The 27,960-nt window shown below is 43.8% G+C and overlaps 2 protein-coding genes across 4 annotated transcripts in view; both read right to left on the bottom strand.

Annotated features, from left to right (window-relative positions):
- The window catches only part of Ccdc62 (coiled-coil domain containing 62), a 43,676-nt gene extending 33,944 nt beyond the window's left edge, over nucleotides 1-9,732 (bottom strand). Inside the window, exons 1-2 of the mRNA XM_035443321.1 lie at nucleotides 6,752-9,732; nucleotides 2,313-2,505 (exon numbers count right to left, since the gene is read on the bottom strand). Of these exons, the coding sequence (XP_035299212.1) occupies nucleotides 2,313-2,505; nucleotides 6,752-6,916 (358 nt within the window). The 5' untranslated portion in view covers nucleotides 6,917-9,732. The remainder of the gene's footprint in view (nucleotides 1-2,312; nucleotides 2,506-6,751) is intronic.
- A 152-nt stretch (nucleotides 9,733-9,884) lies between these two features.
- Nucleotides 9,885-27,107, bottom strand: Denr (density regulated re-initiation and release factor). 3 transcript variants are annotated; one of them, XM_027413958.2, is made up of 8 exons: nucleotides 26,957-27,107; nucleotides 26,180-26,294; nucleotides 18,298-18,317; nucleotides 16,422-16,506; nucleotides 14,851-14,934; nucleotides 12,803-12,919; nucleotides 10,313-10,452; nucleotides 9,885-10,218 (listed from the first exon to the last, which is right to left on the bottom strand). In XM_027413958.2, the coding sequence occupies exons 2-8, from the start codon at nucleotides 26,283-26,285 to the stop codon at nucleotides 10,174-10,176; spliced, it is 597 nt and encodes a 198-aa protein (XP_027269759.1). In that variant the 5' UTR covers nucleotides 26,286-26,294; nucleotides 26,957-27,107; the 3' UTR covers nucleotides 9,885-10,173. The 3 variants fall into 3 exon arrangements, with proteins under 3 accessions (XP_027269759.1, XP_035299213.1, XP_027269760.1); XM_035443322.1 differs by lacking the exon at nucleotides 26,957-27,107 and adding an exon at nucleotides 26,738-26,757; XM_027413959.2 differs by lacking the exon at nucleotides 26,957-27,107 and adding an exon at nucleotides 26,633-26,651.
- Between the last annotated feature and the right edge of the window lie 853 nt (nucleotides 27,108-27,960).

Below are 27,960 nucleotides of genomic sequence, written 5' to 3'. Positions count from 1 at the left end.
AAAAATAGTAAATTAATATATTTAAAAAATAAATAGATTGTTGGGTGGTGGTGGGGCATGCCTTTAATTCCAGCACTTAGTCATTAAATCTTCATCTTTCCATGAAGAATTTATTAAGTCTTGCTCTTTGTACGTGATACTAAAGATTAACAGAGTTCTCATCTACTAATCTGCATACCCAAGCCCAAATCTTGCTTACTTAAAAAACCAAGTATTGTTGGCTATAAACAATCTCTGTTATTTAAGAAGTATCTTTACACCACTTTTTTTTTTTTTTTTTTTTTGGGAGACTGGGTCTCTTTGTAGCCCTGGCTGTCCTAGAACTATGTAGACCAACCTGCCTCAAACTCATACAGATCTGCCTGATTCTACCTCCCTACTGCTGGGATTAAAGGTGTGCACCACCACACCTGACTGCTTATACTACTTAAAAATTTTTTAAATTACATTTAGTGTGTGTGTGTGTGTCTGTGTGTGTGTGTGTGTGTGTGTGTGTGTGTGTTTATGCATGTCACAGTGCACGTGGAGGTCAGAGGTCAACTTGTGAGAGATGGTTCTCTCCTTCCACCAGGAAGTTCTTGGGGAGGGGTCTGGCAGCAAGTACCTTTACCCACTAAGCCACCTTTCAGGCCCTACTCATATTAGTTCAATTAGCAATCCTTTATATTTGTATTTTGCTTTTTATTTTTATTTTTGGAATTTTTGAGACAAGGTCTCATGAACCCCCAGGCTGGCTTCAAATTTACTGTAGCCAAGGATGACCTTAAACTTCTAGTCATCTGACTTCCACTGACCATGTTGGTTTCACATGGTGTTAGAGATAGAGCTCAATGCACTCCACTAACTGAACTACTGATACACCAGCCTGCCTCTGTCTTAAGATTAAAAGCCATCTTGTTACAAGGTCAAAATAAGTTCATTCCTATTTTCCTAAGACTTGGATATGACCAGGTCTTGGCCCATTTTCTAGAATTTTCCCTGTTCAATACCCTATACTTAATCACCTAGATAAGATGTCCTGCCAAATAATTTTGAAATTTCAGCCAAGTTCCTATGTAACCCAAAATCTCCTGGAAATCCCCAAACCATTGAAAACTCCCTTGACTTACATGTTTTTTTGGGGGGTGTGGAGCTATATAAACCTCACTGTCTCCTATGTTCAATGCTGTTTACTCAAACCCCACTTTAGGGAGATAGCCATATCTGACAGGAAATAAAGCTTCCATATTTGACCAAAGAATTGGAGTAATGATCTGTATTCTTATTTGGTAGGTTTAACACTATATTCCCAGCACTACTTTGAGTTTCTTTATAAATTATTAGGGGCTGGAGAGATGGCTCAGTAGATAAGAACACTCGCTGTTCTTCCAGAGGATCCAGGCTTGATTCCCAGCACCCACATAATGGTTCATAGGTACCTATAAATCCAATCCCAGGGGATTCTTTTGTTTTGTTTTGTTTTGTTTTGTTTTTGTTTTTGTTTTTGAGACAGGGTTTCTCTGTGGCTTTGGAGTCTATCCTGGCACTCACTCTGGAGACTAGGCTGGCCTCGAACTCACAGATATCTGCCTGCCTCTGTCTCCTGAGTGCTGGGATTAAAGGCGTGCGCCACCAATGTCCGGCCTCATTATCCTTTTCTGACCTCCTCTGGCACTGCATGCATGTAATACAGGCATACATACACTCATGCACATAATTTTTTAAAAATCAATTATTTATTTATGGTATATTTATAAGAACATATGTGTGCCAAGGCTTGTGTGTTGTAAAAATCAAAGGATAGTTTATGGGAGTCAACTCTTTCTCTCCACACTGTGAGGTACTAGGGACTGAACTCAGGTCTTCAGGCTTAGTAGTAAGTACCTTTACATGCTGAGCCATCTTGCCACCCCTTCTCTGTTTTGTTTTTGTTTTTTTAAGCCTAGGGCTTTGAGCATTCCCTACCAGTGAGCTACACCCACAGCCTTCACTCCATGTTAACTGTAGCTCTGGCCAGCACTTTTCCTACATGGCTGTTTATAAAGTCCACCCATCTTCAACAGGGCTGAACTCCAGGACATCAGGAGCTGAATTCTTCTTCTTTTTAAAATATTTATTTACTTATTATGTATACAGTGTTCTGTCTGCAGGCCAGAAGAGGGCACCAGATCAAATTTTGAATGGTTGTGAGCCACCACATGGTTGCTGGGAACTGAACTCAGAACCTCTCTCTGGAAGTGCCCGTAAGTGCTGAGCCATCTCTCCAGCCCCCAGGAGCTGAATTCTTTATCACAATGTGTCACCACATAGATGGAGCTGCATGTGTTTCTGACCTTCTAATTTGCTGCAACGTTCCTCCAAAGTCAACACTTTCTGCCGATCTTCTTCCCATGAAAGAAGTTGTCTCTGATGCACTGCAACCATATCATTGAGCTCTTTATCCCGATCTTTCAGTTCTCCAATGAGCAACTGCAGCTCTTTCCGCTGCTTCTCAATAGTGGAATTCTCAAATTCTGACCCGATGTTCTAAACATAGAGGGTGGTTTTGAATCAAGATAAACCCAATGCCACATATCACCCACACCATATATTCCAAATAATTATACTCTTTTGCTGCCAATTCTGAATTGTGAAATTGAGTTTTATCTTCTTTTAAGCGCAATACAGCAAGTTATACCACAGTCTGCCTCTACCATCTTCCATCAGACCACACAGTTCTTAGAGAGTAGGACCATTTCCAAAACCTCTGGCTAACCACAATACACTCCACTTCTGCCTTTTCCCCCTTTGCTGTCAATCTTCCTGTTCTAGTCAACAATGCTACTCCCTACTCTGTCCTTCTGTACCCTCCAGGACTCACATGTAGATGGAGACACACAGACACACAGATACACAGATACACAGACACACAAACACAGACACACACACACATACACACAGACACACACACAGACACACACACACACACAGACACACACACACACATACACACACACACACACAGACACACACCTGTCTGTCTGTGTAGAGCCTCAACTCAAACCCAGAGCACTAATGAGCATGTGATCTGAGTTACAGTCCCAATCCTTTAGCCTAGAAAGTTTGGAGTAATCAAGGAAAGGTAAACATGAAATAATTGTTTTGAATAATATTATAAACACTTCTTATCAAAGAATGAGAATTTTATTCTGTAAGAAAATAGCCAGGCAAGCCTGGTGGTAGTGGCGCACGCCTTTAATCCCAGCACTCGGGAGGCAGAGGCAGGTGGATCTCTGTGAGTTTGAGGACAGCCTGGTCTAAGAGCAAGTTCCAGGACAGCCTCTTAATCCACAGGGAAACCCTGTCTGGAAAAGAGAGAGAGAGAGAGAGAGAGAGAGAGAGAGAGAGAGAGAGAGAGAGAGAGACAAAAGAAAGAGAAAGAAAGAAAGAAAGAAAGAAAAAAAAAAGAAAGAGAGGAAGAGAGGAAGAAAGAAAGAAACTAAAAATAGCCAGGCTATGGTGGCACACACCTTTAACCTAGCACTCTGGAAGCCAGCCTGGTGTATATAATGAATTCAAGGACAGCCAGGGCTACACAGAGAAACCCTGTGTGGGGTGGGTTAGAGAAAATAAGTTGGATGTGGTGGTACAAGTCTTTAGTCCCAGCATTCCAAATGTAGAGAGAGGTAGGTAGAACTCTGCAAGTTCAAGGCCAGCCTCGTCTATACATCAAATTCTGGGACAGCCAGGAGTACATAGTGAGACCCTGTGGCAACAACAAAAATAAATAAAAGCAAGAAAATAACTAAGACCTAATATTAACAGAAATGGTAACGTTATTGAGATACACTCAGTCTGTCAAGGGCAATTTAATATTGTTGTTTGTCCAAACTCAAAATATATTCTTTAAAAAAAAAAAGGCAGAAAGGATCCAGAAGACACAGGTTTGATTCTTAGTACCCACAAAGAAGCTCACAACTGTCTGTACCTCCAGTTCTGGGAATCTGATGCCCTCTTCTGGCCTCCTTGGGTACCAGGCACACATGTGGTGTACACACAAGCACATGCTATATGCTCACACATAATTTAAAAAGTAGCCGGGCATTGGTGGTGCGAGCCTTTAATCCCAGCACTCGGGAGGCAGAGGCAGGCGGATCTCTGTGAGTTCGAGGCCAGCCTGGTCTCCAGAGCGAGTGCCAGGATAGGCTCCAAAGCTACACAGAGAAACCCTGTCTCAAAAAAAAAAAAAAAAAAGAAAGAAAAAGAAAAAAGAAAAAAGAAAAAAGAAAAACAAAAGTAGGCCAGGAGTGGTGGTGCATGCCTTTAATCTCAGCACTTAGGAGGTAGAGACAGACAGATCTGAGTTTGAGGCCAGCCTAGTCCACAGAGCTAGTTCTAAGACAGAAAAACTCTGTCTGGAAAAAAAAAATTTTAAAACAGTTTTGAAGAGAATACATACATACATATATATATATATATATATATATATATATATATATATATCAAAGACAAAAAAAGTCTCATGTTCCTAGAATCGAGGTTCCTACTATCAAGATTTTGATAGAGCTGTATAATTTTGTTTAAATTATATTGATTTTTAAAAATACTGAGCAACATCCCCAGCTTATCAACCATTATGCCTTTCCCATCCCTAACAATATTATCTTCAATAACTCCTTTTACACATATACTATTTTACAAAACACATAACTAACCATTTTTAATGCTTTGTTTGTTTTGTTTTTTGGAGACAGGGTTTCTCTGATTAGCCTTGGCCATTCTGGAACTCACTCAGGCTGACCCTGAATTCAGAGATCCACCTGCCTCTGCCTCCTGAGTGCTGGGATTAAAGGCGTGTACTGTCACCATCAGGATATAACTAACTTTTAAAGTCTAGTATATGGCAGGAGCTATCAACCTGAATCCAGAGTTGGGCACTTAGTGGTTATATAATTTTAAAATTACTTAGTATCTCTCAGCCTTAGTTTCTTTACCTGCAAAATAGTAACACCTGTACTCTAATTTTTTAAGAATTTATTTATTTATTTATTTATTATGTATACAACATTCTGCTTCCATGTATATCTCCACACCAGAAGAGGGCGCCAGATTTCATAGCGGATAGTTGTGAGCCACCATGTGGTTGCTGGGACCTCTGGAAGAGCATTCAGTGCTCCTAACCTCTGAGCCATCGCTCCAGCCCACCTGTACCCTTTTTAAGGGACTTGCACATGCTTAGGCAAGTGCTCTATCACTGAGCAATATCCACGGTATTTTTTATCATTAATTTTGTGTATGAGTGTTTTTGCGGCATCTGTGTACCATTTCCATGCTTGGTGCCTGTGGAGGTCAGAAGTGGTTATCAGATCTGTAGGAAATGAGCTGCCACATAGGCGCTGGGAATCAAACCTAGGTTTTTTGGAAGAGCAGCCAATGCTCCTAACCAATTGCTGAACTCTCTCTCCAGTTGCCACAGCTTTGAAAAAATACCTTACTGAAGTGTCCTCCCCTTAGGCTCATTCCATGGCCTTGAACTTGCCAGCTTCCAAAGTAGCTGGGATTTGGGATTACAGGCCTGTGGCTTTATTATTGTTATTATTATTATTATTTTAGTTTTTCAAGACAGGGTTTCTCTGTGTAGTTTTGGAAACCTATCCTGGCACTCAATCTATAGACCAGGCTGGCCTCCAACTCACAGAGATTCTTCTGCCTTTGCTTGCCGAGTGCTGGGATCAAAGGCGTGTGCCACCATTGCCCGGCTGGCCCGAAGTGCCTCGAAGATAGTAATCCCTCAACATTAGCTGTTATTGTTATTATTAATTACAATTAGGCAGGGCCTTCTTATGAAGCCCTGGCTGGCCTTGAACTCACAGCAATCAGTATGCCATTACTTCGAAAGCACTTTCTGGCATCGAAGGTGTGCACCACCATACCTGGCTTAATTTATGTGTGTGTGTATGTGTAGGTCAGAGGACAACGTTCAGAAGTTGGTTCTCTTTTACCATATGAGTTTCAGGGATCCAACACAAATCATTAGGCTTGGTTTAATGAACCTTTACCTACTGAGCTACTATTAAGTTGTACAGTGAAGCATAAGGTGCCGAATTATGTCGATTTTGTGTATGAAACGTGGGAATGGAACTTGCCTCGTGCATTCTAGGCAACTCTACCACTAAGCTAAACCTAGTCCCAAGAGTTCTAACTCAAAGACAATAACTAAAGCTGGGATATGGTGGCTCACACCTATATCTCAGGACTCAGGAGGCAGAGGTGGTGAGGGTGATGCCAGCATGACCTATACAGGGTGGGAAGGGCAGTACAAGTTTATCGGAGAGTCTCGTATATGATTATGACATTTTGAAAAAGACTTATAACTAATAATGATTTACGGTTTCTGACTATTAACTAGATACACACACACAAAAGAACTTGGAATTCCAAGTCACAATACTTGAATTCCAGTCTATAGAAATGACAGACAAGGGGCATGGAGCTCAGGGGAGGAAAACAGGCAATAAGCCACACATACAAAAAATGTCCACGTCATCCTAGACTGATACATAAATGCAAACCTTGGGCCAATTCACTCTCAAGACTGCCAAAGTGAGGCTGTAAGAAAGTCCGTCCACTCGCCAGGCTACTGTTAAGTAAACGAGGGAGGGCAATGTCCCTGTCAACGTTCAACAGCAATGCCCTGGTGCTCGCGCTTCGTCGCTCGGTCCTAGGTTTTGTTGGGCTGAGGAAACGGCCGCTCAGTTCCCTCTGCACCGTCTCCCGGGGCAGCGGCGCTCACCTGGCGCCGGAGAAAGAAGTTTGCCGAAGGGTTCATGGGCGATGCCCGCGCCCCCACAGAGAGGCTGTGCCAGCAGCGCGTCACCTCAGAAACGCCATAGGCGCCGAGCCTCAGCGGCGCGGGCGAGCCCGCAGCCCGGGACGACGCGCCCTTGCGGCCACGCATACGCACCCAAACCGTCCGGACGCGCGGAGGTCGCGCAGGTGGACGCTCCAGGTCTCGCGAGACTTGCGGCGGTGCTCCGAGCTTGAGAAAACGAATGTGCTTCCCATGCAGGAAGGTTCCCACATAAAGCACCCCAGAGAAGGGTTCCGGCGCGAAAGACAAAGTGAATTAAAAAGTCGTCTCCTGGCCTCAGTGGCCCTGGTCCACCCGCTTTCTGGTTTCCCTCCCTGTTTGAAGAACAGAGAGAGCCTGGCTCTCACGAGTCCGGGAGAATAATCGCTCAAGGATCATTCAAGACAGAAGGATCTATCCATCAATCATCTATGTGCTCTTAATGGTGCTGAGACCCGTGACGTTTCATGTCAACGTTTTCTGTATTGTTGCTGGGTCCTGAGGCAGAGGAGGCACGGTCGGAGACCCCGGTCTCATTATTCTTACGTGTGTGCTCCCCTGCACCTGTGCAGAGGGGAGACACCCAGAGTCTCCTCCACGGGAAGGCCTTTCACCAGGCAGGCTGGCCAGCCATCCTCCGCCTGCTTCCCAGCTGGGATTACACATGGGTGTGACACATGTATGGCCCTGGACCCTCAAAGCGATTTCCACCCAGGCCTGACCACCTGAAGGTGGGCTTAGGGGCCCACAGTGGACGGAGATAATTCAAAGTTGTTCTCTCATCTCTCTGCACATGAACACACTCACACACCCCAAATAATAAGTGAACAAATTAAAAGTTACATGTGTGCTGGGGATCAAATTCCTATCATCGTTATTGTGAAGCAAACGCTTTATTACATGCCTACACACCAAATAAAAATGCAACAAATTAAAAAGAAAATACCCAGATTGTGACAATTAGATTGAAGTCAATCTTTCAACTGTGGGGTACATTCAATTTCAAGTCAAAGTAAAACATTCATTTTATCAATAGTGGCATCTTAATCCTTTTCTGGCAGTAACATCCATCTGCTGATAGCTATATAAGGACAGAAATGCATTTTTCAAGAACTGTGGGGCTGGAAAGATGGATGGTTCAGTGGTCAAGAGTGCTTGCTCCTCTAGCAGAGGACCCAAGTTTCATTCTCAGCATGCAAATGCACAGTTCACAACCACGTGTAACCACAGCTCCATGGGCCCCTACAGGTTCTTGTGGCCTCTGTGGGCACTGTACCCATGGGGCATATTTCCTTTTTTGGAAGTTAGGACTCTGGGCCAGGCATTGGTGGCGCATGCTTTTAATCCCAGCACTCAGGAGGCAGAGGCAGGCGGATCTCTGTGAGTTCAAAGCCAACCTGGTCTACAGAGTGAGTGCCAGGACAGGCTCCAAAGACACAGAAAAACCCTGTCTCAAAAAACAAAAGAGCTGTGGATATTAAAGAGCCTTTCCCATGAACATCATGTGCACATATATGAAGATCTTAAGAGCACCAAGAAAAATAGCAACAGAACAAAATAGCCACAACCTGAGCATTTGCTTTGCCAAGTATTCCTACATGGCAAAATCCAGTTAGTAAAGAATTTCACTTTTAACCTTTCATCTTTTTTGCTTTTTTTTCAAGACAGGGTTTCTCTGTGTAACAGCTCTAGCCGTCTTGCTACTAGCTTTGTAGACCAGGGTAGCCTCAGACTCAGAGTGCTTTCTGCTTCCTGAGTGCTAGGATTTTTAGGCTCGTGCCACTGCCACCCAACCTTAACCTTACATCTTTATTACATATTTTTTTTTTCTAAGACTTTTCTAAGCTCTTTCAGGACTGGAGAGATGGCTCAGCAGTTAAGAGCACCGGCTGTTCTTCCAGAGAACCTGGGTTAAATTCCCAGCACCCACATGAGCTTACAACTGTAACTCCAGTTTTGGGGTACCCGACACCCTCATACAGATATACAAGCAGGCAAAACATTAATGCACATAAATAAAAAAAAAAAAGAAAAACACCCTTTCATTCAAGAAAGAATGTATTTGTATTCATGATTTCATGGATTCTAAATTCTTAAAGGTATCTATACAACTTTTGCTTGTGACACTATGGGTTGAATGCAAAGGCCTTGTGCATGCTAAGCAGGCACTTGTACTGCTCAGCTACATACATATAGTCCCACACCTGTAGCAATTTAAAAAATAAAAGTCTTTTCACATGTAACACCTGATTTTTCAAGGTTTAATTTCACCCAAAGCATTCATTAAGATGATCTGTCTCTTCGTATACTTGTTTAATTGCTACTTCTAAAACTATAGACTGAGAACAGATGCATGCTGTTTTTAATTGGTTAGAATTTTACCCACAGGGTACATAGCTAGAACAAGAATTCCCAGCCTCTCTGAGCATTCCTCCACTCGTAACAGTAAGAATGAAGGTCTAAAAAAAATTTATGGTCTGACCCTAATCGACATTACTGGGCAAGTTTCTAACAATCTTAGAAAAGCTTTCTCAAATATACAGTGTACTACCACAAGATACTCCACCGTTTCTTTAACTGTTTGCATTACTTACGTGCGCTAGCATCATTAGTGACATTATAAATGGCACCTCATCCAGGAGTTGTATATGAAGGGGCTTACTGCGTCACAGTGCACATGGTTTTAAGGCTTTTAATGCACTTTATCAAGTACTTGAGCAAACCTACCCACTCTGTGTTGTTCGTTTTATCAACCAAGTGGACTTTGTGTTAATAAAAGAACTAACCCAGCCGAAACCCCATTAGAGTCTCACCAACCAAGGACACACACTTCTGGTAAGAAAATGAGAAAAAAATTCTTTTGAAATGTTGCTCAGCTTTATCCCAGTAAGATAACCAACAGAAACACTTCCCCAAAAAAGAAGAGAAGGTTTTGGTGGCAAGAGTCTAGCGCAATGGCAGTGCTTGCTCAGCAAGCACCGGCCCTGGATCTACTGACAGCACCAAGTGGGTGGGAATATCTAGTGTTTCTCTAAAATAAAAAGTTAAAAAAAGGAAAAAAAAAAAAAAATCAGTACCAAATGACCAAAATGTTTTATTTGACTAAATTCAGATTCATGCATAAGCATGACAGTCTCTCTCTCTTGTGTATCAGACTTTGGCAATAAAAAAACAAAACAAACAAAAAGCAAACAAACCAACCAAGCAGCCTTGTACAGAACAATGAACGCCAAGGATGAGGAGTCTACAGCTTTACTGTAGGATATATATATACACATATATACATATGTATATATTTCTGAAAGGCCTCTCCTCTGTTGGCCATGTCAACTCTCAGGTCAGCTCAGAAACACAGGACTCCAGAGTCACTTCTTCACTTCTCCAAGGTCTTCAATGCTGTCATCATCCACCTGTAGGACAGGTAAAAGAAGTTCATGAATTGTGGCAAAAATTTAACTTGCTTTCAAAACTTGTTTCCTGGGTGCGTGTGTCCTGTGCACCTACCTCTGGCCACTTCTCCTGGATGACATCGATGATGTCATCTGTGAAGTCTCCCTGAATGATGATCTCATCCTCCCCCGTCACTGACGCACCGCAGGAGAATTTCTGAGCAAAAAATCTTTGTGCTTCTTTGAGATCTATTTCTGTTTTGGTTTGATTTTTAGAAAAAGAAAGGGCAAGATCATACTTGGAATTGTACAACAAAAATATTTCTTCATTTTGAAATTTCACCTATATTTAACAAACGGTGTTAATGATTTTTTCCCCACAGAACAATGCCGAGAACTATTACAGGAAGAACTCTTAACATACATTTTCAAGGTCATACAGTCTCAGTACATAAAACAGCATCCTCCCCACTACTACATCACACATGAATTACAGGCCAGCCTGGTCTACAGAGTGAGTTTCAGAACAGCCAGAGCTATATATAAGGGGGGGGGGGATGAAAAAGAAAAGAAGGGGGGGAGAAACCAAATGAATTCAGGAACATATTACTATATTACTTCCTTCCAACATAATATTCATCCACGCTTAAGCTCTTTATAACAGAAAAACTGACAACAGAGAACCAAACCTTTATACCTCAGTATTTGTTTTGTTTTTTTGCTTGAGACAGGAGTTACTACAGGAGCCCCGCTGGCCTTGAACCTGAATTCCTCTTGTCTTAGTTTCAGTGGTGGTTTGAATTGGAATGGCCCCCATAGACTCATGTGTTTGAATGCTTAGCCCATGGGGAGAGGCACTAGTAGAAGGTGTGGCCTTGTTAGAGGAAGTGTGTCGAGGTGGAGGTGGGCTTTGAGGTCTTATATGCTCAAGCTATGCCCAGTGTGCTACAGTCTCTGGCTGCCTGTGAATCAAGATATAGAACTGGCAGCCTCCACGCTGCCATGCTTCTAATTATGACTGTAATGAACTAAACCTCTGAAACTGTAACGCTGTGGTCATAGTGTCTCTTCACAGCAATAGAAACCCTAAGATATTTCCTCCCAAGTGTCAGGATTATAGGTATGTGACACCTCAAAAGGTTAAATCTTAATATTAAAATGCAGTTTAGTGATGCATTTTTCAATCTGTATACATTTTTTATTGTCACACAAAGACCTTGGTTTACATTTTCACCACAGCCTCTACTATTCAGTCATCCTCCAGCAACTGAAGGACTTTGAACAAAACTTCATGCCACTACCCACCTTCCCTCACCTCTATCTATGGGCATTCCCAGAGTTGGGCTATTTTTCAAACCTCTCTCAAAAAAGACTGCTAGAGACACAGGAGCAGCCTTAGTTGGTTTTAAGTCCTACCTAGCACTCTTCATTCTGTACAGATATGTTCAAGCAGCAATCCCTTAAGAGCTGGGCTACAAAAGACTTTAAATGGTAACTCAAAACTGTAGTTAGGAACACAAAACCAAGGGCTGAGAATCAGCTGAGTACGAAAAGGCCTTGACTGGCACCCAGGAGGCCCTGACTTCACTCTCCACAGTGGACCACATAAACTAGACAGGTGGTGCACTCCTATGAGCCAGGACTGGGAGGTGGAAGCAGGAGGGTCAGAAGCTCAAGGTCATCCTCAGCCTTCATTACTAGCAAAGGCAGCTTGAGATACACAAGCCCCATCAAGTCTTTTTTCCCCCTTAATGCAACGGTTCACTATAAGTAGCCCTGGCTGACCATGAACTACTCATGCCTGTTTCTGCCTCCTGAATACTGAAATTAAAGGCAAACCTGCCTTCAGGAAAACAAAACGACAACAGAAAGAAAAAAAGAAAAGAAAATCTTGTGCTGAACATGGACCATGCCTGTAATCTCAACACCTAGAAAATAAGGTGGGTGGACTGCCTGAACTACACAGCAAGTTCCAGGCTAGGCTGGGCTATAGAGCAAGACCTTATTGAAGAAGAAGAGCTGGGCGTTGGTGGTGCACGACTTTAATCCCAGCACTCAGGAGGCAGAGGCAGGAGGATCTCTGAGTTCGAGGCCAGCCTGGTCTACAGCCTGAGTGCCAGGATAGGCTCCAAAGCTACACAGAGAAACCCTGTCTCAAAAAACCAAAAAAGAAAAAAAAAAAAAAAAAAAAAATCCAGAACAGGAGCCAGAAAAATAGGTGGCTCCGTTCTTAAGAGCACTAGCTGTTCTTGGAGAGGCTCTGGGTCCAACTCCCAGCAACCACATAGTGGCTCACAACTATCTGTAACTCTAGTCCCAGGGAATCTGACACCCTCTTCTGGCCTCTGTGGACAAATGGTGCACAGACACACATGCAGGTGAAACACCCATACACATAATAAATAAAAACAGAAAGGCCAAGTCTCCTCTTTTTAGTATATTCTTGGCATAAACAGATAGATGGAAGAAGGGATGCAGCTTCCCTAACTCACAAAATAAGCAAATAGAAGAACTATGGTATTTCATACAAAGAGAGACTCCAGTTTATACTTCTAAGCTTAGATATTCCAGGGCTATGAACAAACAAACTAAAACCTCAACTCACCAAAAGTTGCAAGGCCACATACTCTTGTCACATACTTCTTCTTTGCTCTGGGAATTTTGGCTATCGTGACCTTCTGTGGTACTGTCTTCTTCTTCTGTTTTATTTGACCTCTTCCACCTTCATTAAGAAAGAGCTCACATCAATTGCTTCCTTTTTCACAATTGTAAAACATACAACATGGGTCTTTCACTTTGTTTTCAAGTTCCTTTTCTAATTTACATCACACAGGCTACTTACTCAATAAACATTTATCAATTAGTACTTACTATGTTCCCCAGGCCTGCACTAAGGACTGAGGATGCAAAGATAAGCAAGACACAGTTTCCATCTTCCAGGAACTCACAATCTATTAAACAGTGGTAGTAGGGGTATTAAACCAGACATGGTAGTACAGGCCTGTAGTGCCAGCACTCAGAAAAATGAGGGAAGAAAATCTTAAGTTCAAGTCTGTTGCACAGGAATCCCCTTGTGCCAATAAAGCAACCCTGAATCTAGGACAGAGTCAACTAGAATTAGCCATAAAGTTCTTGGAGGACTTTGCAGGACGGCTAGAAACAGCAGGAAGAGACTTGGGAGGAATTTCGTGGAGAGAATGTAGGCTAATCACTATGCTTTCCTTAGGTTCTTCAGGTTTTTATCTCAGTTTTTCACTCCCCAAGTTTGGTTCCCAGTACCCACTTGACTGCTAACAACCGCCTGTAATTCTAGTTCCAGAGATTTAACCCCTATTGTCTATATTCCATGGGCAATGCATGCACATGGTGCACACACATAGAGGCAAAACACCCACACATATAAAATAAAAATAAATCTTAAAAAAAATTATAAGCTGCCAGGCGTTGGTGGCGCACGCCTTTAATCCCAGCACTTGGGAGGCAGAGGCAGGTGGATCTCTGTGAGTTCAAGGCCAGCCTGGTCTATAAAGCAGTTGTCAGGTTTGATGACAAATGCCTTGCAGTTGTCAGGTTTGATGACAAATGCCTTCACCCTGTGAGCCATCTTGCCAAAACCCATGTAATATATTTTGATCACATTCACACCTCCATTACCTCTTTTCTTTTGTCCCCCTCTCTCCCTCCCTCCCTCTCTCTCTCCTCTGCGCGTGCGTGCGTGCGTGTGCGTGTGCGTGTGCGTGTGTGTGTGTTCCAATGAGTTTCACTAGGGTGGCTTACAAGAGCATGGGCCAGGGGCACCTTACCAGTCGCTATACCACTGAAGAGAATGTCTCTCATGAGCCACCCCTTCCCCAGATCAGGGATAGATAAGGTCTCAAGAGCCCCTCCCAGATCATGACATAAAGTTGACAAGATTGAGAGCTTGATGCTAGCCTAGGAATTCCAAACCAGACTAAGTTATATAATTGTCAAAAAAGTGAAAGAATATAATAATACTAAGAAACCCTGAAACAACTAGGCGTTGGTGGCATACGCCTTTAGCCCCAGCACTTGGGAGGCAGAAGCAGGCAGATCTCTGTGAGTTGGAGGCCAGCCTGGTCTACATTAGTGAGCTTCAGGACAGCCAGAAGTTACACAGAAAAAACCCTGTCTCAAAAAACAAAACAACAAAAAACCAAAAACATAAAAAAAAAAAAAAAAAACTATTTTAGAGAGGAGAGTTAAGTGTAAATAACAGCTCATTCCACTTCAACAGAAAGGAACCTTCAAGAGGCTGGTTATGTTTTGAATGCACATAGGGCAAACATGCATATATTTTGAGTATGTTTTGTTTTTCCTTTTGAGACAGGGTCTCTCTACATACCCTGGCTGTACTGGAACTCTGATTCCCAAGTGTGGGATTAAATGAAAGGTGCTGCTCACCACCAGGACTGGCTGGCTTCTGTGTTTTGAGAACAAGAGTCTCATCACATAGCTCAGGCTGGCCTTAAATTCCCAGCAGTTCTCTGGCCCGCATCTCTCAATATTAAGATTACAAGCATAAGCCAGTATGGCTAGCTCACAGTTAACAGGCAAAAAGAAGTTCTCATCACTCCACCCATCCTCTACAACAGGGGAGGTATGTTTGTATAAAAGAAGTGGGTTAGGTCTTACCTCTCTTTTGTTTTTTCTTTTCCTCCTCCTCCCCTAGTGTTCCTTGACTTTCACTAACTCCAGTTTCTGGTTTGGGTGAATTTTCTGGATAGAAAAATAAAACACAAGAGCATGAACATCATTTTATACTAATAGTAAAAAAGTTACCTGCTGAGGATATGGTTCAGGCTAAAGAGAGTTGCCTGGGTGAATGAGCCCTGGGTTATGTTCCCACCTTATTCCAGCACTGAGGTAAAGGCAGGAGGATCAGAAGCACAAGGCCTGAATTCTTTGGCTTTCCCGCTCCTCACTCTGCTCTGCAGAGGTCTTTTTTCTGTGTTTCTACTGATGTGTTTCCACACTCCCAGATTTTCCCTATCTTTTAACTGACGGAAAAGAAACCTGCTCAAAAAACCCTAGGCAATCATTTTGGGGGGCTTGTCTTAAGATTTCTTTTGAGGACCACTGACAATAGTATTTCTTGCTGGTAAGACACTGCCAATAGACCTACAGTATTCTAATGTTTCTGGTACACAGTCCAGCTACAAAATTATGCGTCTTATTAAACCAAAAACTTATGTTAACCATGATGCCAAAATTTCTTCCTCATTAACCTTGTATCCTAATGCTCCCCATGAGGTTACAAGAACAGAAACTCAAAGCCTGAATTATAAGCTTAAACTGGCTTTTCTTTGTTTTGGTTTTTGGAGGCAGGGTTTCTCTGTGTAGCCCTGACTGTCTTCAAACTCAGGGATCCGCCTGCTTCTGCCTCCGGAGAGCGAAGGTTTAAGGTGTGCACCACCATAACCAGGTAACTCCTTGAACTCTTAAACCTGATAAATAGCCTCCTCCACTGAATACATCTTAAGGTAAACAATGATACAGCAAAATCATCAGTCTCATGGACACCTATGAGAGAGTCTACCAAGGATTCCTTAGATGATTTTATCTGTTCTCTTCCTCTAGTAAGTGAAACTGCCCCAGTCAATCCTGCATATTTCATTGTCAGTTTAGAACTTTTTTTTTTAAGGTTTTTTTGAGACAGTGTTTCTCTGTGTAATAGTCCTAACTGCCCTTGTAGTACAGGCTGACCGAAAACTCACTGAGATCTGCCTGCCTCTGTCCCCCAACTGCTAGGATTAAAGGCATGTCCCGCCGTAAGTTTAGAATCTTAACACATTGACCTTGTTAACATCTGGTCCTGGATGAAACGAGCTTCTCCTCCTGCGTCCCTCTCCAAGTCATAATCATGTCTAGGCAGATCATGCTCAGGGCCAAAATGCAGGAACTAATTACAAGACCAGCCTTAAGTGTTCGTTTGCAACAAAGAGTAACTAAGTAAGTAGCTATTATAATTCTAAAGGCCTTACCAAAGACAAGAGTTTTTTTGTTTTGGTTTTTCAAGACAGGGTTTCTCTGTATTGCTTTGGAGCCTGTCCTGGGAGCCTGTCCTGGAACTCGCTCTGTAGACCAGGCTGGCCTTGAACTCATAGAGATCCTCCTGCCTCTGCCTCCTGAGTGCTGGGATTAAAAGTATGCACCACCGTCTGGATTTCGTCAATACAATTTTAAAAAAAGGAAAAAGTCCATACCTACAGTCAGTTTTGCAAACTCATTTGGAAAATTCTTCTCTAGCCATTGTCTACATTTAGCAACATCAGGCATATATTCACAGTACTGGAAGGAAAAGAACAAATTGAGTAAGAAATCATGCATTTCAACCAATATAATTAAAACATTCCCATATACTTGATACATAAAGAATGATTAATTACACACACACACACACACACACTCTCTCTCTCTCTCTTTCTCTCTCTCTCTCTCTCTCTCTCTCTCTCTCTCTCTCTCTCTCTCTGTGGGGCCAGGGAAGTCTCTAAATCTAACAGGTCACCATGCTCAGTCTTGCCTGAGTCATCACCAGAAAATCTGTAATTCAGGCAGGAAATGTCCCTTAAGAAATGAAAACTCGCTGGGCATGATGGTGCACGCCTTTAATCCCAGCACTGGGGAGACAGAGACAGAGTTTGGGGGGAGGGGGCAACTCAAATCAGGACCTCCTCAGAGCAGCTGTTTACTTCATCAAACAAAAGGGTCATTAGAAGAAACATAACAGCCAGGCAGGGGCATAAGCCTGTAATCCCAGCACTCACTCACTCAAGAGGATCAGGCCATGGACTGTGAGGTCAAGGTCATAAACCACACAGTGAGACCACCTAGTCTAAGGAAAAAGAGGGAGGGAGAGGAATCACTGGCCTCAAAGGGCCCTCGTTATTTTCCTGACTTGTCCATGGGGCTTGACTGAAGGAAAATCTTACGCTCAATGTCTACTCATCTTTCTTCTGGCTCAGGCATGTATGTTTTGGCTTCCACCATTTGACTACTCATAAATTCCATACAAAAATCTAAACCACACAGCCAAGAACAAAAAAGATGCACACATGGGGCTGGAGAGATGCTCACTGGTTAAGAGGACCCAAATTTAGGTACTAGCACCCACATTTTGATCACATCTACGCACAACTCCAGTTCCAGGGGATTCAATGCCTTCTTGACCAGAGGGCACTGAATGCATTCAACACACACAACTCATGTAGGCACACAGACATGAATAAAAATACATACATAAATATTTTTAAGAAAAAAAGACATCTATAATCAGAGCTACTCAGGAGGATAAGGAAAGAGGACCGTTCAAGCACAACTGAGTTCAAAGCTAATCTGGGCAACATTGTAAGAGCCTACATTCATTTTTTTTTTTTTTTTTTTTTTTTTTGAGACAGGGTTTTTCTGTGTACTCTTTGATGTCCTGGAACTCAGAGATACCTCTGCCTCCCAAATGCTGGGTTTAAAAGTGTGCATAACCACCCCCGGCTGATTTTTTGGTTATTCGAAAAGGGTTTCTCCATGTAGCCCTGGCTGTCCTAGAAATCACTCTGTAGACCAGGCTGAAGTCAAGAGATCTGCCTGCCTGCCTCTGAGTGCTGGGATTAAAGACATGCACTATCACACCTGGCTAAAACCCTATTTTATTAAAAAAAAAAAAAAAAAAAAAAAAAAAGGCCTATAAGATGAGAGAGTACATGTACTCTAATTTATAAGATAAAAAAAGTATTGATCCAGGGCCAGCAAGATGGCTCAGTGAGTCCATGTGCTAGCCACCATGCCTGAAAACTTGAGTTTGATTCTAGGAACCATAGTAGGAGAGAACTGACCCCTGCAAGTTGTCCTTTGACCTCTACAAGTGCACTGTGGAACCCCCTCCCCCCCTCACTCACACACACACACACACACACACACACAACCTATATGTATTCTGATTCAAAGTTCTCTATAAAAGGTCAAAACACTATGAACTGACAGAGATGAAAAATAGAAGCTCTTAGACTAACTCTAAAATCAAGAATGATCTCACATGCAGAAAAAAAAGAGAGAACAAAAAAAAAAAACCTAACAAGTAGGACTTACCTCTGTTGGTAATGAACAGACTAGAGAAATGGAGAGAAAAAAAGACATGAAATGTTAACACCATGACAACACAGGAGCCTCATACTTTCTTTCTTTTTTGGGGGGGAGAGGGTTCGAGACAGGGTTTCTCCGTGGCTTTGGAGCTAGCTCTTGTAGACCAGGCTGGTCTCGAACTCACAGAGATCTGCCTGCCTCTGCCTCCCGAGTGCTGGGATTAAAGGCACGGGCCACCACTGCCCAGAACTTCATACTTTCTATCTGACAGAGTACTTCAATTGTTCCCCTTAGTTTTTCATTTCTTTCTCTTTTTAAAGACAATTATGTGTCCTCATTCTACTTTTCAAACATTCTACTTGAGCGTTTTCTCTCTCTTAACACCCCAAGAATATTGGTATCATCCAGGAAGCACATACTGGCTTCAAACTTCATGATACTGCTGCCTTGGCCTCTTGGGTGCTGAGATTACAGGTGCACACCACCTTGTCTGCCTTCATATTTGGGAGTACTACTCACTTTTCAAATACTACCCTGCAGAGATTTCTGAGGTAAAAGGTACACGATTATTCAGTACAGTTCTCTGAAACTTTGAATCTAAAGGCAATTGTCAGTTGACGTAACATCAAACCCTTTGTATTTTATAACTCATCTGTAAAGTGTTTGTCTTTCTGAAGACGAGTTTCCTCGGGACAATTATATCTTACTCATTTATTTGAGTGAAACTGGCACAGAGCAGAAACCTAACACATGTTTTCTAAATAATTCAAGCTGTTCTCTGCATCCCTGCTAATTCTCTAGTTTAGAGATGAGACTAGTCCCTTCTAACCCAGGGGCTGAAGAGGTGGCTTAGCAGGGTAGCATACCTGCTGCTCTTCCAAAGATGGGAGTTTGGCTCCCAGCACCTCTATCAGTGGCTCACAACAATCTGTAACTCTAGCTCCAGATCTGACACCCTCTTCTGGCATCTGTAGGCACCCACAATGTGACACAAACACACACAGACTCATAAATAAAAATAGGGAAAGAGACGAAAAGACAGAGACAGGGTCACAGAACACTACTGCCCAGGCTAAGCTGGAACTCCAATCAGGCCTCAATAACCTGAGCAGTTGGGACTTCGGGTGCATAACACTTTTCACTATGTCATGCTTCTAAACCAGTGGTTCTCAATCTGGGGGTCACCATTGGAAAACACAGATATTTACATTACAATTCCTAACAGTAGCAAAATCACAGTTACGAAGCAGCAATAAAAATAATTTTATGGTTCTGGGGTTACCACAACATGAAGAACTGTATAAACTAATCTAAACTAGTATAAACTGTATAAACTACTCTAAACCCTCTTTTAATTCTGACTAAATCATACCATAGGCTTGTCACTAAGCTTTTCTTCCTCCACCTTTTATCCTGCTGCCAGCAGCATTCTCACATAGCCTCTTTGCCTCCGTGACCTACAGCAAGTATAAAACAAGACCCAAAAATCTGGTCCAGACCCAACTGCTTTCAATTACCCAATTCTACTTCTAAGATTCTCATTAACAAGTACACGCAAAACCTGCAAATCTACATTCCCCACCGTTTTCTACCTCTCTTACTGCCCTTCGGCCTGGCGAATACAACCCCCCTTCAAATTTCTACCAGCTGTGCTTGCCTATGTGTAGTCTCCCCCAATCTACAAAGGGAAGAACCTCTCCCCTTCCACCGCACTGTGACTAACTGTCCCAGAATTGTGTCTCTTGTCTCTGCTACCAATTATACCTGTGTACTCCCTCCTCACGAACTCACCAAAGGCCACTCAGCCTAAGTTACATGTAGAAAACAGGCAGAGTCTCCCCACAATCTAGCCCAGCATGTTCTCCTCATGTACTTTATCAGTCACTGATTCACTATGGCACGGGCCCTATTAAGAATGCCATTGCACTTTCTTACCAAGCTGGCTAATGAAGCCCACCATCATAACATTCCAAGGCTGGACTCTAAACGCACCTTTTGGTAGCCTCTGCCTTACACACCTGGTTTACTAAGCCTGGGGTGACAGAAAACACATCTTACCTTTGACTCACACAAGCAATCAACAAAAAATGTTTCACAGGACACCAATCATGTAATACCTATCACCTAAGGCTTCAAACAGGGTCCATTTCCTCGTCACCTCTTACTTCACTCTTCACAAAGACCCCTCCCCTTCCTCAACTCCTAATTTACGGTTGTATTAATATTATTTAACTCTGTTTTCTATTTCCTAAATGAGTCTCTCCTACCACGTGGGTTCCAAGGATTGAACTCAGGCCATCAGGCTTTTACAACTGAGTCCACTACTCCCAAGTGTTCCTTATACATAAAGATTTTTAACTGGGGGGGGGGGGTAAAGCACACCTTCCCTTAGTATCTGTAATACCAGCACAAAAGTAGGGGGCCCTGAAGAAAGTTAATTTTTCTCAGATTAGGGACTAGACTACTGCAGGTAAAGACATTGTAGTCAGGCTACGTCTGATTACCTAATGGCAATTACTGGAATCCTCAACAGAGGGAGAATTAACTCTCAAAAGCTGTCCTCTGATCTGAGCACTACTCTCACACAGACAAAATACAATTAAAAACAACTGTTGACCAGTGGGACAGATGGAATAGTGTCACCCTTCAAAAGCCACCATACAAGTGACACACATGGGGGTCTAGGATTGTAGGTCAGTTCTTTTTTTTTTTTTTTGGCTTTTTGAGACAGGGTTTCTCTGTGGCTTTGGAGGCTGTCCTGGAACTAGCTCTTGTAGACCAAGCTGGTCTCAAACTCACAGAGATCCACCTGCCTCTGCCTCCCGAGTGCTGGGATTAAAAGCGTGTGCCACCAACGCCCAGTCTGTAGATCAGTTTATTGCTTCTCTAACTCATGAAACCAGGGCTCAATCCCTGACACCCCATACACTGGGCCCAGTGGTACACAACAGGATGATCAGAAACTCAAGGTCATCCTCCTCTACATAGCAAGTTCAAAGACAGGTGACTTTTGTTTTTTTAGACCTAGCAGGGGGTGGTCTTTAGTCCCAAAAGTTGGGAAGCAGAGGCCAGCCTAGTGTACATTGTAAATTCTGGTCAGACTAAGTTACATAGTAAACCCTACCACAAACAGCAACAACAACAAAACAACACATTTTTTTGTAGTTTTTTTTTTTTTTTTTTAGACTGGGTTTCTCTGTGTAACCCTGGCTGTCCTGGAACTCACTCTGTAGGCCAGGCTGTCCTTGAACTCACAGAGATCCACCTGCCTCTGCCTCCTGGGTGCTGGAATCAAAGGTGTGCGCCACCACTACCAGGCTATATATAATATCCTTTTTTAAGGTGACACAAATGGGCTTAAAAGATAGTATAATGGTTAAGAGCATATACACCAACCTGTGGACACCACTCGATAGACACAAATATACATACATAATCAAAAATAAAATTCACAGGCTAGAGATGGCTCAGGGATTAAGGTTTAGAAAACTGACTCTTCTTCCAGAGGACATGTTTCAATTCCCAGAACTGATTATGATGGCTCATAACCATCTGTAACCCCTGTTCCAAAGGGTACAATGCCCTCTCCTGGCCTCTGTGGGCACCAGGCAGGCAAGTGGTTCAGACATACATGTAGACAAATCCTCTATCAATACATTAAAAAAAAAATTAAAAATACAAGTAAATCTTTAAAAAAAATTTTTTTAAATAAAGTTGGCCTGGCGATTCTAGGACAGCCGAGTTCCAGTACAGCAAGGGCTATTACTTAAGAGAAACCCTGTCTCAAAAAAAAATTTTTTTAAAGCAACATAAGCCAGGTATGGTGATGTACACCTTTAGTCCCAGCACTTAGAAGCCAGAGGCAGAATCTCTATGCATTCATCACCCTTGTCTATCTACATAGCACACTCACTCCAGGTCAGCTAAGGCTACAAAGTGAAACCCTATCTCAATATATATTCAGCGGCATAGTTTTCCTATTTTATATCTCTCACTGATTCTTTGTTTATATCTTTATAAGGCTATGCACTATAATAATAGTATATGTCAGTCTACATGCCCTAACTGCCATCTTTTTTTCTTAATGCAACCTAATCTAATAATACGTAAAACAAGGAATCTTGATGGTCGGTGATGGCACACACCTTTAATCCCAGCAATTGGGAGGTAGAGGCAGATGGATCTCTGAGTTTGAGGCCAACCTGATCTACAAAATGAGCTGAAGGACAGCCAGAGCTGTTATACAGAGAAACTCTGCCTAGAAAAACAAAAACAACAAAAAAGAATCTTAAATTTTGTGAAATGGCCGGGCGTTGGTGGTGCATGCCTTTAATCCCAGCACTCAGGAGGCAGAGGCAGGCGGATCTCTGTGAGTTCGAGACCAGCCTGGTCTACAAGAGCTAGTTCCAGGACAGCCTCCAAAGCCACAGAGAAACCCTGCCTCGAAAAACCAAATAATAATAATAATAATAATAATAATTTTTGTGAAATGGGTACAACAAATGATAGTTCTATCTGGCCCTTAACAGGGTCTCACTATGTAGCCCTGGCTGGCTTGGAACTCATGTAAATCAGGATGGCCTTGAAGTTCTGGTGACCCTCTTGCCTCTGCCTGTGTGATAGGTGATATGTGCCATGACTAGCATTTTTGGTTTGTTTGTTTGAGACAGGGTTTCTGTGTAGCTTGGCTGTCCTGAACTCAGAGATCCACCTGCTTCTGTCTCCTGACTGCTGGGATTAAAGTTGTATGCCACCACCCAGATACAGTCTTACTTACTCTGTAGCTTCTATTTGTAGCCCAAGCTGGCCTCAATCTTGCCACAACGTTCCTTTCTCCATCTCCTAAGCTATAGGTCTGAATCACCATGCCCTGCTTGGTCTTTATTTATCACGTTCTTGCTATGTAGACTAGGACAGTTTGCTTCTGTCTCCTGAGCACTGGGATTAGATATGCACTCATCTGCCTTAATACATCATCTTTTTTCTCCTCTTAACACATATTAAGACACAAATCTCCAAATCTTACAGAAATCAAGTATCTTGCCTGGGGCCATATTCGTAGGAAGTATTTAAGTTAGAAAGCACACGCTGGCCAATAATTCTGACAACCAACATTATAACAAAACACAATTAACTCTATGTAATTTCTTCCTTTTTTCCCCTCTGTCCCATACCTTCCGTTCAAGTTTTAAGAGAGGTTCTACGCAGCACAAGCTGGCCTGGAATTTACAGATCCTCCTGACTAGCCTGCATGAGTGCAAGGATTACATGTGTACCTTCACATCAACTTTAGAGGTCAGGACTTACAGAAAGCATGCTTACCCACTGAGCCACCTGTCGGCCCCCTCTCAGGAAGCCAGCAAACATGTCTTGGCTGTGTGCTCTCCTTTTGCTAAGCACCTCCTACTACCTCCCTTAAAGCCCTTGCTTAGGATTTATACTAAAACTGTTACATCTTCCCTGGGAACACACCAAAGGAGAGATGACGCTGCTGAAGTGGAGGCCCCAGAGGCTCTGGGGCCCAGGCTTGGGAGGCCACAGTAACTTCCTTGGAGGCTTTGGCAGCAGTCTCCAGAGTCATGATGAGGGCCAGGGCTGAGCCCACAGGTGTTTTTTACTCAGAGAGTGAAGACCAAAGGCAGAAAGTGGATCCCTATCACCAAGCTGAGCTACCTGGTCAAGGACAAGAGCAAGTCTCTAGAGGAGATCAATCTCCAGGCCCTTGAGGAATCAGGATATTGACTTTCTCCTGGAGACATCCCATAAGGCTAAGGGTTCTGAAGACTGTGCTGAGGTAGAAGCACACTCACAGCGACCAGCAGATCCTATTCAAGGCATCTGACACTGAGGACTGCATCAGTCACACCAATCTAGAGGTGACATGCTCCACGGGCACCACTGCCATTCAAGGAGCCAAGCTGTCTACCACCCATGTAGAAAGGTTACTGAAGGCATAAGAACCGCACACTCCATACAAAGTGACAGGCTGCTTGCTACAGCTTTGTACTGGTGTATTTCATCTCCACCAACAGGGGCATTGACATTGTCTTGGCTTCTATGTCCAAGAAGCTGGTACCAATGGCCAATACTGATGATGACCACTGTATTTCAGTCAGGGTCTGTAGAGCTACCTGGGCAACTTCACCAAAGTCACCTCTGATACCATCTCCAAGGCCTACAGCTACCTGACCCTCTGGAAAAAGACTGTGTTCCATTAAAATCTCCCTATCAGGAACTTACAGACTATCTTGTGAAAACTCAGACCAGAATCTCCATGCACATGACACAGTATTCAACCATGGTTACCACAGTTTCTCTACAATAAAATTAATTAAGCTCATAAAAAAAAAAAAAGTTGGGGCTGGAGAGATATCTCAGTGGTTAAAAAAGCTTACTGCTCCCACAGAAGACTCGGGTTTGATTCCCTGCACTCATGTGGTGGCTCAGAACCACCTGTGACTCCAGTTCCAAGAGATCCAAAGCCCTTCCCCTCTGTGGGTTCCTGCACATTTGTGGCATGCATACACACACTCAGGCACATACAGAAACCCATTTTTTAAAAAAGTAGTTACCTTTAATCCCAGCACTCTGGGCGGAGGCAGGTAGATCTCTAAGTTCCAGGCTAGCCAAGGCTACAAAGTGAGACTCTGTCTCAGAAATAAATAAATAAATAAATAAAAATATATAAATAAATAAATAATAAAAAGAACAAGTGGGTGATGACTGGAGATAAACTGTCTTAGGCTTTCCTTGGTGATGGGGGGGGGCAAACCTGTTTGTTACTAAACTCCAACTTTGTTTTGTTAAAAACTCTAAACTGGGCAGTGGTGGCACACACCTTTAATGCCAGCACCCAGGAGTCAAGAAGCAGGCGGATCTCTGTGAGGTCAGCCTGTCATACAGAGTAAGTTCCAGGACAGCCAAGGCTACACAGAGAAACCCTGTCATTAAAACGGAGTCTGGACTGGGGAGATGCCTTAGTCTCATTCAATAAAGTACTTGCCACAGTACATAAGCCTAAAGACTGAGTCGGAATCCCCAGCAACCTCAGCATCCACGTAAAAGCAAACACAAACACAGGACTACAATCGAAACACTGGGGAGGCGGAGGATCCCTAGTGCTTGTTCAAAAAACACCCACCGTGGAGTGTGACCCAACTTTGACCTCTGGCATCATATGCAGGCACAGCCACAGCTACACACAAAACCTAACTGTCCATAGACTGTCTACTGCACAGCCTGCCAGCCTCATCTGCTCTACTCCTTAACCATCACCCTTCCTGTACTGTAACAATCCAAAGTTGCTCTCAGAGCTCATGGAGTAAAGGCACCTGAGTTCAACCCCCACGATCTGCATGGTAGCCCCCAACATTCACACATGGATCATGACACAAATGCACACAAACACAAATAAATTAAAGTTAAAAAAAAAAAAAAAGCCCTCAAGATTCTAGTCAGCCATCAAGATTAATCCTTCCTCACCCCAGTACTGGGATTTGAGGCTCTGAACTTTCTAGACAAGTGTTCTGCTGCTAAGCAACATCTCCAGGCCTTCCTTTTCTTCCCAACTTTCTTTAGGATGTCCTTTCTCACTTCCATACTTCACGTATTTTACAAGCTCTCCATAACAAAGCAATATGCATCCAACATCTGGCTGGGATAATCCACTTGCCTTTCTCTATTCCAATTGGACTGTAAACTCCTCTAAGTCAGAAAGCGAGACCCAAATGACACAGGACAAGAAGTTAACCTATGCGTCCTCACTAGGCTCCCTCCTTAAGAACCCACCAAACCATAAGTAGACAGAACTAACAAGACCAAAAGTGAAACTACCACATTAGGCATAAAAAGTGAGCAAAAGTCATTTCTTTTTCCTTCCAACACTTGCCTCCACAATAAAGGACTCGAAGAGGGTATTCCGAATCTAACTTGGCACTGTTCCTCGTATCGCCTTTGCAATCAGCCCCACTGGATTCAGAAACGTCAGTGGCCATCTCACAAACCTGTAAGCAAAACGACACAACTTCACTATTTTGGAGCTCGACCACCCAAAAAGCAGCATATGGGTGCAGTCCTTAGCTTTCACTATGTACCCCAGCCCCCCGAAGCTGTTTCGATTCTATCAGAAAGGACACACGTTTAGTTGGAGTGGCAAAATATGACCAGTTGTGAGCTCATCTACGGGTTCCACGGATTTACAGGGAAAGCAGGAGTAAAAGAGCCAACGAAGGCTGAGTTTTGGGGCGAGGGCAAAAGGGACACCAGAGAAAAAGGAGAAGCGGCTGGGGGGTACAGGAGGGGTGGGTGACTTCAACACGGACAGGGCAGCTCCGAGGCTCACAATACGGGAGGGATGCAAACTGTAGGGACGGCTACGGAGCGTCTGCACGACAGGGGCGAGTCACTCGAGGTGACCAGAGTGTAGGGTGAGGCGACAGCAGGGTACCAAGGGAGAGAGACCGAGTCAGGCCTCGGGAGACAACGCTGGGACGAAGGACCAAAGGGGCCGGCAGCGCTTGGCAGGGCTGGCGCTATGGGGAGACCCCCCATGTGGGCGGGCGTGGAGACAGACGCTCGGCCCGGCCCCCTTCCTCCAGCAGCGCCCCGGCTGCCCCACACGCTCCACCGGCTCCTGGGGAGCCGCAGAGGCGCGAGCGCTCGTTACCCAGCCGGTCGCACGGCCCCCGCCGCCTCCGCTCCCGCCCGCCGAAGCGACACATGCAACTCCTCTTCCCCGGCCACAGCAGTCCGAAAGCCGTCTGGAGGCTCGCTCGCGCGAGACAATAGGCCTTTATCGCGAGATCCCGGCAGCCGCTAGCCGGATGTCGCGAGAAGCCTGACTGCCGCGGGTGGGCGGGGCGAAGAGGGAGGGACATGCGCGCTGCGCTGGGGTAGAGGGAACGGGGCTGGATGGCGTAGAGGCAGGCGGCCGGTAGGAGGCGCTCGCTAGCTAGTGGCGAGGACGAACCAGCGGCGCCTCTGGATGGATGTTCCTGCGCAGTGGGGCGTGCACCGGACTGGCAGAGAGGCGCTTGAGTCACAGGTGACTCTATTAATGATGTGGCACCTTGCCCCAGTGTCTGGGCTACATCCTAGAGTCCCAGCTAGCCTCTAGCCGGATGGATAAGTCACCCCTTCTGCGGAGAGATTGCGGCTGGATGAGACACTGGGTTTCCTTTCATTGCTATATCCTAAACTGGAATTATTCTTGCAAAGATCCTATCAATTACTGTTTTAAATTTACCTCACCAGGCTCACAACTATTTTCGTACGATTTGTGCATATCTCGTCTTCTACGTGTTCTATGCTTGAATTTATGCATACCATTTCAGGGTTTCTGGTTTTAACCGCACACAAGCCTTGCCTTGGTTTTGCTTCCTTGTTTTTATCTTGGGGGAACCCCTTCATCCGCATACTCAGCCCAAGTCCCACTTGTGAAACGGGAATAACGCTAAGACACGTAAGAAAGGGCTTGGTAGAAAGAAAGACAGTTACTGCTCCTCTGCATCACCTCTACTCCCAGTGCCAACTACATTCACAGACACTGCAGCCAGCCCTTTCATTTTGTTTACAACTTACTTTACATGGACTAAGTTATCTGAAACACTCTTCACCAGAGATCCATCCAGCGTGGTCTCCCATAACGTTTTTTTGGTACTGGGAATCGAA

The sequence above is a fragment of the Cricetulus griseus genome, chromosome 4 (assembly GCF_003668045.3).
Source record: "Cricetulus griseus strain 17A/GY chromosome 4, alternate assembly CriGri-PICRH-1.0, whole genome shotgun sequence".
Taxonomy (NCBI): Eukaryota; Metazoa; Chordata; class Mammalia; order Rodentia; family Cricetidae; genus Cricetulus; species Cricetulus griseus.
This window is presented reverse-complemented; position numbering and strand designations above follow the sequence as displayed.

Coding starts and splice junctions, on each gene's coding strand:
- Denr (XM_027413958.2), bottom strand. CDS start 26,285: ATGGCCACTGACGTTTCTGAATCCAGTGGGGCTGATTGCAAAGGCGAT. Junction 12,920..14,850: donor AAAGAAAAAACAAAAGAGAG/GTAAGACCTAAC, acceptor TTCTTAATGAAG/GTGGAAGAGGTCAAATAAAA. Junction 10,219..10,312: donor TCCAGGAGAAGTGGCCAGAG/GTAGGTGCACAG, acceptor CCTGTCCTACAG/GTGGATGATGACAGCATTGA.